This window comes from Trichoplax adhaerens, genomic scaffold (assembly GCF_000150275.1).
Source record: "Trichoplax adhaerens TRIADscaffold_4 genomic scaffold, whole genome shotgun sequence".
In the NCBI taxonomy this organism is placed as follows: domain Eukaryota; kingdom Metazoa; phylum Placozoa; class Uniplacotomia; order Trichoplacea; family Trichoplacidae; genus Trichoplax; species Trichoplax adhaerens.
Genome location: NW_002060946.1, coordinates 5,009,280 through 5,019,137, shown reverse-complemented (window position 1 = coordinate 5,019,137; position 9,858 = coordinate 5,009,280). Strand labels below are relative to the sequence as shown.

Here is a 9,858-nt window from a genome sequence, read left to right as displayed (position 1 = left end):
TATTGTAGTCCAAGACAACGGCGATGGGATGGAGAGGTACCGGCCGCTGACGTCAATTGTTGACAACAAATTGTCTAATTATTTACAAGATGGATTCATGATGGCATCGTCAATGGAAAGAAGAAAACAGCGGAAAGAATCATCATCATCATAGAAGGGATAGGATGATTACCCGTCGATCATTTCGCAGATGTACTGAGTGTCAAGAAAATCAACAACCATAATAATGGACTGATTGAACGTCATCCATTGAAAGCCCATTCTCGGTACCAGTCGCAACCCAACGCATAAAATATCTGGTTAACAATGTTAATACCACCCATCATATCGGAAAATCAATCCATTGGGCCCCAAATTTGCTCCAGATCGGAAAATCAATCGATTGGGTCCCAAATTTGCTCCGGATCGGAAAATCAATTGATTGGGCCCCAAATTTGCTCCAGAACGGAAAATTAATCGATTGGGCTCCAAATTTGCTCCGGATCGGAAAATCAATCGATTGGGCCCCAAATTTGCACCAGAACGGAAAATCAATCGATTGGGCCCCAAATTTGCTCCGGAACGGAAAATCAATCGATTGGGCTCCAAATTCGCTCCGGATCGGAAAATCAATCGATTGGGCTCCAAGTTTGCTCCGGATCGGAAAATCAATCGATTGGGCCCCAATTTTGCTCCGGAAATTAACCCTATCCATTACCCTGTTCCCATCAGCTCCGATGCCCCCCAAAAGATCAAGATATCGCAAAATCAATCCATTGGGCCCCAATATTACTCCGGATAACCCTATCCATTACCCTGTTCCCATCAGCTCCCATGCCCCCCTCCCCAAAAAGATCAAGATATCAAAGTAAAAGAAATGGATTCATGAATGATCGCAATCAATCTCTTTTACTTCTAGCACTGTAAACAATCAATCCATGGCGCTTTCTTCGCTCCAATGGTGTGTTCCACTGCCCTGATACACTGACTACTACTGTTTTGTTACTCTACTCTTTATTGTACAATGTTCAATATATGACAGTAGACAATGCCATAACAATATTCTGTCACTATAAAATACAAAGTAGATTGGGTAAGAAAAAGAATGGATGTAGATTGAAAACGCTAACTACTCTACACATCGGTTAATGATAAACCAACATCCACAACTCCTAAATCAATTAGCAGTTATAACACATGGTAATGTACAATTTGAGCCATCTTGATACAAGCCGTAATACAGGGGGAATGCGTCATCCAAATAAACATACCTTTCATCAGAATACGACTTGAAGGTTTCTCCTTAAAATTACTTATAAAAATCCCGAATAGAAACAAATAGTACAACATCATCATTACAATAAACATTTTCAATCATATAATGACCAACATGATAGCTGATCTTGAATTCGGGTACCACTATAAATGCAAGTTGATGGTAACAAGTTTTTGTTATGATAAGATGACTCAGTGATGCTGTGCAAGTCGTACGTGCTTACCTTGGAGAGATGTAGTAGAATCATAGATACTCTATCAAGTTCATACATTTAGATTAAAATTAAATTCTACCGACTAAATAATCGACACATTTCAGCTCTCTTTCTAATCCCTTAGCCTACGATATCACATTACTCAGGTCATGAATTGAATACTGATAATTTAATAGATACATCTAAATGGTGATGATGAATCAGATTAAAACTTCATTTTCTAATGATGAAATAGACCATCCCTAAATTACCTATATTATGTTTATTCAAACCTACCAAAAATAAACGAAGCGACCAATGGACAGGTCACGATTATCAAAGTATGCACAATATATTAAAGATTTAAAACTGGGAAAACAATCCTTGATCGAACCAACAGCATTCATGGAAATTTATGATAATCAATCCATAACAATTCTTTATTAGCATCAATTTAGAGTACTGTGATTGGGGTCTAATGTCGGATCATTTTTTTAACCCAAAAATTTGGATATAATTAGGGATTTAATTGACAATTATAATAATAATAAACAGTAATCAGCCTTTTGCGCCTACAAGGCCAGGAATATACATGATTACGTGTGCAACGAAATGAACTTCTGTTATGGGTGTATAAACTTGAACAAAACAACTTGTATGCGAATGATCTGCATGTCACTTTACTCATCGATTTTTGTATACTTAATCTCCTTGTTACTGCAGATCAATATGTGCCTACTGTCTATAAGTAACACTCAGGCAAACTTTCTTGCGTTTTCAAACGGTAGCTGTAATGAAATTTGGCGCTCGTAGTACAAGATCGAACCAGAGAGATTCAAAAAATAAAAATGCTTATATTAATGTACAACCTATCTTGATATTCCCAGTTCGACTACATCATTCAAAGTCTTATATCGTTCAATTAGAATAATCCAGCATCGTTCTCAAAGGCTGCCTAAAAAGATAGAAACAATGACGGATGAAATTGAAAGTTGGCAAGAAGGAAACTTAATAAGAAATCATGTCTTTCATGCCCTCATCTTGAAAATCGATTCAATTTTCATTACGAAAACTAATATACCACATAATGTTACCCTAATTCCTTTTTTTCCATACTACAGTATCAAGAAACAAATAATCGTTTTCGATAACATAATAAAGAGATGTAAATGAAGAATCTGGTCATTGCCTTGCATTTAAAAATTAACTACATAACGTGATATTGTTGGCTACGCACTCAGTAGTAAAATTTATAGCATTGTATCATATACGTATTAGCATACAGATATCTATCACTACAAAATCAGTTAGAATATATTTATAAAATAATGAGTAGACACCCATACGCACTACGAACGATTAGTTTAAATTGACTGTTAGCCGGTTTTGTTTCGTATCAAAATTCTGTTTAATTCAGAATTTCTACTACGATTAGACCAGAAATAGAAATGTGTGTCGTAAAATACCTTATTAAAATCTACATGCGTCTATATGAAATTAATAAGTCGTTGTGTACAGTAATCATGGTATAACTTCTGTAAGTGGACAACGTATATCCATATGCGTATACGTATACATATATATATATATATATACACATAATTAATACATAGTACTACTGCCATATTAAGATGCAACATTGTAGCCTAACATGGTATTATGCAGACTAATGTGGATTTCGAGATAGCATATAAACGACGTGTATTTATTTATCTAGCAATGAGTTAAATAGGACTTTGATGCTTAATTAACTAAATCAATAACGTTATGCCGTACATAACAGTGTGCCGACGTATGATTTGGTGCTTGAAAGATATGCTATATAATGCATACTTATCATCTATTGCTTAATTACTCTATTTGACCTCCACCTTCAGTTAAATCATAGTGGTACGAGAAAATGCTCTCAGTGGATTATAAAATCCGTAGATCGTCGCAATTTCCCTAAGTGACCATGATAAACACTATTCTACACTATAAAATTTGCACAAAATATGCGTCAATGACAACAGTTGTTTTTTGAGTATGTTAGTATAGAAATTATTACGTTCCTAAAAAGCGCTCATATTCCTTTCATCCTTGACCACGATACGTAGCAAAATTGTTATTAATATTATGTCATCCAATTATGGCGCAATTTATTATTTTGTAATACTTACCTATGCAATATAATGCTACATAGGAAATTATGAGATCAACTTTTCACAGCAATCAGTATAGAAAGTCTGACCAACTGCATGTTATAGTTTGCATACCACTTATAAATTTCAATGTCAAGAATACGTGTAGTCACTATAAATTTCGATTATTCGCAATATTGAAAGCAAAAGTAGATCTAAATTGTGTCACTTTATGCTATGAAGATAATTTAAATCGATCATCCTAATTAATATCGATTTTCAAGCTCCTCTTCTGGGCTTGTTGAGCATTAATTAGGCTCAATCTATGTTAGGCCTGGGAAAAAAGCTCCTTTCTAGGTCTGTCCACCCGCCTATCTGTAAGCAGGTCAGCTTTCTAAGGAATAGTAGGATGACTGAATTAAGTGCTTAATCGACAGTATTTTCTATCAGACTCGATATCATAGTCTATAACGGTCTAAAAAAGTCTGCGGGGGTCATCAACCCATTTGGGCTTTGACCTCCTTTAGCAACAATTCTTCTCGGCTACTGCAGCAAATTTGTCTGTTTTGCAATTGAAAGCTCGCAAGGATCCCACATAATTTAAGAAAATGGCTTCAGATCGAAAATATGATATGATTATCTATGGCGCTTCTGGTTTCACGGGCCAATACGTTGTGAAAGAATTGGCATTAGTGCAAAATACCAACAAAAATCGACCTATAAAATGGGCTGTTGCCGGCAGAAATCGATCGAAATTACAGCAAGTCGTTGATGAAATCGCCAAGATAACAGGTTATAAAATGCTGTCTTGATGAATTGTAGGATTTTATATCTTCTACATACAGTACTTTAGAGTCATGTTATAGCCGATTGAAATCAGTCATATGCATTGAGATAATATTGCGAATCAGACTCGCCAGTCTGCAGTATGCTGTACATTGGTAACACAATACTGGCTAGTACTGTAGAATATGCAGGCATTTTGACATCAACAAGCCTCTCTGCTGTAGGTTAACGCTTGGTAACTCTTTGAAACCCTCTCCTCTTGCCAATTTACATCCAGCTTTGAAGGGGGTCCTTATGTTGTAACTACTGTATGTATATTGAAGAAGATTTCGAATCGAATATTTGTTTGTTGCCAACCGGAGCTGTACTGTTCAGTACTGATATCACTTGGTAGTGGAGAACTGATATAATTAAAAAAATCGATCAATGTAGACCATTAGTTGCTATGGCTCCACAAGATGTCATCTCATAGTATCGCACTTTTCGTATGCAGTTTGATAGTCGCTTAAGAATACGTTTTATACTAATACATGGGCTGTTAATAAATTATTATACCTGTCTCAAAGCTCTACCCTACTTTGAATAAATATCTTCATTAAATGCTTACAAATGACAGTATTACAACTACGACATGCTTGTCCACCTTACGCTCCATTATTATTGCAAGCGTTTTAACGGCTTGGTTCCTTTCTACTCTCTATGCTATGCAGGTATCAACCTTCAGGATATTGAAATTATCAAGGCTGATTCCAAGGATGAAAATTCAATCCGAGAAATGTGCAGTATGACCAAAATTGTCCTTAACTGCGTTGGCCCGGTAATACCATCATTAAAACATTAGTAATGATTAATTATACCGTATTACAGTCATTCATATCGTACAGCATAGTGTAGAATATCTGAAGATACCATTTTCGTACAAACTAATTCCAACATAGCGAAACTAATTATGCTACATATCAGTATTAGGCATAATTATTATTATTATTATTATTATTTTACTGCAATCATTTTCCATGTGACTAAGATCTTTCCAACCAGAAAATTATTAATACTACTTTTAGCTACAGTAGTTGATGCAAAGGTGCAATGCACTATAGAATAGCCTGTTGTTTGCAGACATACGTGTATATTATAAGATCCCTAAAATCATTATAAACCTTATAGCACTTGTGCTAGAATGTCATAATGCAATATTACCGTATAGATATTAAGTTAGTTGACATGTAGTGAAATTAGACAAGTAGACAACTAAGACTCCTTTAAATCGTTATAATGTAGAGTCTACTATCGCCTTCCATAGTTGCACCTAAATATTATACTTTTATAAATTATTTTAGTATCGATTCTACGGTGAAGCAGTTGTCAGAAATGCGGTAGAGCAAGGTTGCGATCACGTCGATATATCTGGCGAGCCTAAGGTGCGTTCTATACTTTGGATCAAATGTTAAACAAATCTAATCTATCTTGAATGTCTGCATTAAACTGATTGCGATAATATACTGTATTCTCATAAATATTATTCCTTAGTTCTTAGAAGAAATGGAATTGAAATATCATAATAAAGCAAAAGATGCTAACACATACGTAGTTGGTAGTTGCGGAGCAGATTCCATACCTGCCGACCTGGGTGTTACCTTTACAAGAGATAGCTTTCCTGGTATGTAATACCAACAGTTCAAAAAATGATTAATTATTCAATCATAATATAATAATTCATGCTTTATTTTTAATAAATTAAATCAATAAATGAATACTCACGTAACGAAATAACAATCTGAAAATACTATATTACCATGCCAATTTTAAAAGTATCTGTACAAACGAAAGAGTACCGTATATGATGGCATCTACAATCCTTTCGTACATAGCAGTAAATAGTATGCAAGTCTTAACTATTAGAGTCCTAATCAAATTAATAAATGTAGCACTGGCAAACGTTATATTTTACGTTTCAATTTTTTTATCTTTTTTCTATTATAGGACAATTAGGTGTAGTTGACTGCTATATAAATCTTAATTCCGGACCAGCGGTAAAGAAATAATGATAAATGAATCTCAATTACATCAAATATAGTACTCTACTGTACTATTTACTAACTATAGATTCGACATAATGTACTGGATATTTAACGATATAGTGAAATTTTTATAGCTATGTATTACCGCCTGTCAACTGTCAAATACTGTTGATAGATAATTTTCAATAGAATTATAGTTGAGTAAATTATGGTCCTTAATTGCTTTTTAATCACCTAGTAACTTTCATAATTAATTGATATCTAAAAGGGCACTGCCGTAAATTTTGCGACATGGGAGTCTGCTGTCCATGGATTTTCTGATGCTAACAAATTAAGAAAAATGCGAAAAGAAGCTAACGCGGTAAAATTACCCAAAACTGCAAAATCTGTTGTACGAAGGTGATTTGTATTAAATTATTAATTTTGTAATCTTCAAGTATGCCGCATCATAAAAGATTTCGACATTTTTGTAATCAATTAATACATTATGGATATTTTCTCAGGGGTAACTATTTCAAGTCCGAAGAAACGCATGGTTATGGAATTCCATTCATGGGCTCTGATCGCTCAGTAGTGAGTTATTTAAACAACTTGCGCTAATGCATAAGCCCAATCACACACGCTGAAAATTCATAGCATAAATTGCATAACTCAATTAACCTTAAAATAATAACCTACTATGATACCTAATTTTCACGTGCATGGGCGTGTAAATGCTACTCTTGTTTAATATAAGAATAATCAAAGATGTGTTGAAAACCGATAGGTGCAACGAACTCTCCGCTACTTTTATAGAGAAGAAAATGAGCTACCTGTAAGTGGAAAGAACAATATGGCAGCAATCTATCGTTTAGTTTCTTGCTTTACAGATATGTCTTTGTTTATATTTTATTTGTAAAATTAACTAGCTTAATTAGGATAATGCAATATGAATCCTCTAATCTTGTATTATGTACATGTACCTACAGTTTCAGTGCATGCACAGTATTGCTATCGCCTCTACGCTTGGTTTATATAAATTCCTCTTCTACGGTTTCTTGTTCTCCATACTGAGCGGATATAAATTCGGTCGTTACCTGTTATTAACGGTTGGTATTCATAGCCTGATTTCACACAAGCTATATTTGTCTAGCTACTGGTTGGTAATTATAGAATGTATTTTCCTTTTGTGCTATTGATACAATAAACTCTGCAAATTAGTTTCCTGGCCTTTTCTCTAATGGTATCTTTCGGCGTGGAGGACCATCACAGAAACAGGTACGGTATACTATACTCGTTCTAATTGCATTAACTACGTTATGCATAAACAAGGTTGTCTCATTATTATTGCGCGGATAATTCTATCCCAATCTATCAATTTTACCCTTCATACTTACCGATTTTATTGTAATAAAATAGATCGACGGAACGACATTTTCATTAACATTTTATGGTTATGGATTTAAGGATAAAAATAAAAGGTCTTCTAATACTGTAATTTTAAAATGATCAGACCACCTTTTGTTAACTATTTATAATTATTTCGGAATCAATTTTAGCTCTGAAGGTGCAACACCAGACACGCGTTTTGTAACTAAAGTCTCAGGACCAGGTTAGAACTTGTGAATTCGTAAATCAACATACGAATTTAAACATTCAGTTGTAATCATTCGCGTACAATATTATGATCGTGCTAGTAACAGATATATTTTAATTAAATATTCCAGAACCCGGCTATGTCACAACCCCTATTTGTATGGTACAAGCAGCAATTGCGATTTTAGAGGAAAGAGATTTGCTACCCAGCACGTAAGTATCAGCTTATATTCTTCCTTTTACTATGGACTTTATAGAGGATTAAACTTATTCTGTATTGCATTATTCATAGTGGTGGCGTCTTTACACCGGGTGCAGCCTTTCGCAAAACAAATATTATAAAAAAGCTAAATGATAGAGGGCTTAAATTTTCAGTCATCGAACAACCCTCGCCGTTTGATAAAAAAATTCGCTAGTTTACCGCGTTACAACAATCGCTATATTCTCTAGATTCTTATATTGCCAGTAAATTAGAGATAAAAGCATCAGCTTCAGTCGATCGATAGATAATTTACGTATCGTACTAGCTCAGCTTTAAATAAGTATCTAAGATGTCATAATAATGTGAATTGTACTTATTTCTTCAATGGGTGATCAATCAATGCTTTCGTGAGTCATCAAGTACAGTAGTTCCGGATGATTCACTGATTACTGAAATTTCTTGCCATCAATACTATATACAGTGTTAGACTAAAATTATCTTTATGCTTGTAACTATGACATCTATGGCCGTCGGATAAAAAGATACAAATTGCTGTATCCATAAAACTATGAGATCAAATAAATACTATTTATAGACAAGCAATTATGCAGCATGGCAATATTTATTTTTATTACAGATCTAAATCCAATACAAGAGTGCTTTAATTTCTAACGTCTTTTATACCTATGAAATAATGTGAAATAGCAATAGCGTCAATTGCATGTAATCTTTTTATTTACGATATATTATCAGAAAATTAGTTTCAGTAATTAGCATTATTACAAAACATTCTAGCAACACAGTAAGTAAGGTTTATGATTTGTTTACCGTTTCTTTGATTTAAATTTTCCGTTACTCCTCTTTTTTGTATCCATGACAGCACTATTATATTAAAATTAAGAGTACAGAAAAAATCTTAGTTAGCAACGATCAATGTTACGCTCTATACAGTAAAAACCTACCCTTTTCGAAATTCCTTTAATGCCTTCTTGCTAGTATTGGTCAATTCTTTATCAAATGTCTTCAAAGCTTTGGTCGTTTTCTTTTTATGAGCTACATATTAATGCAAGGAGAAATGAAAAAATTAAAAAGATTAGAATTAGCCACATCTTTGACTACATTGACATCAATGTGTCAAATTGTATTTACCTACAGCCATTTAAATACGTACATTTAGCTCTCGAATCGATAATAGATACTACGTTCGTTGACTACCTTAATCTGGTAAAACTACAGTATATCTCCATTTACTAATAAATTCTCTAAGTGTATATTCACAAAGTGATGTGCTGTATCCGCCTGATAGCTAATCTTCTATGTACGATACACAATATACGCTATAGTAGTTATAGGAACCAATATACTATTTTACGAAGTACTATAAATAATTACTTTGAGCAGGTTTTTCATTATCTTCAATAACTGTACGAAGCCTTTTCCCTTTTTTGTTTCTCTTCATATTACGTATATCATAATACATAGACTGCTGAAGTTTTACTTCATCTGAGGACATGTTCTGTTGAAATAGCAACATTGGACAGCTTTACTAAGTTTGAAATCGGATGATTATAGTAAATTCCAATCATTAGATATTTATACAAAAAATGTTACAAATGTTGAGAATTGACCTTCATCTGTGGGTTTTTCTTCTTTTTCTTTTTTGGCTCTTCACGTGTTAAAATTACAAAATTATTACAAAATCAACG

At 33.8% G+C, this 9,858-nt stretch overlaps 1 protein-coding gene across 1 annotated transcript; it reads left to right on the top strand.

The window, feature by feature from the left end:
• Positions 1–4,176: 4,176 nt before the first annotated feature.
• On the top strand, positions 4,177–8,366 carry TRIADDRAFT_63283 (uncharacterized protein; the record flags this gene model as incomplete). Its single annotated transcript, XM_002112049.1, has 14 exons — positions 4,177–4,360; positions 5,065–5,171; positions 5,695–5,775; positions 5,885–6,014; positions 6,338–6,387; positions 6,644–6,774; positions 6,879–6,948; positions 7,142–7,189; positions 7,344–7,463; positions 7,576–7,632; positions 7,774–7,835; positions 7,914–7,966; positions 8,082–8,163; positions 8,243–8,366. 14 exons carry the CDS (start codon positions 4,177–4,179, stop codon positions 8,364–8,366), a joined length of 1,299 nt encoding a protein of 432 aa, XP_002112085.1.
• Between the last annotated feature and the right edge of the window lie 1,492 nt (positions 8,367–9,858).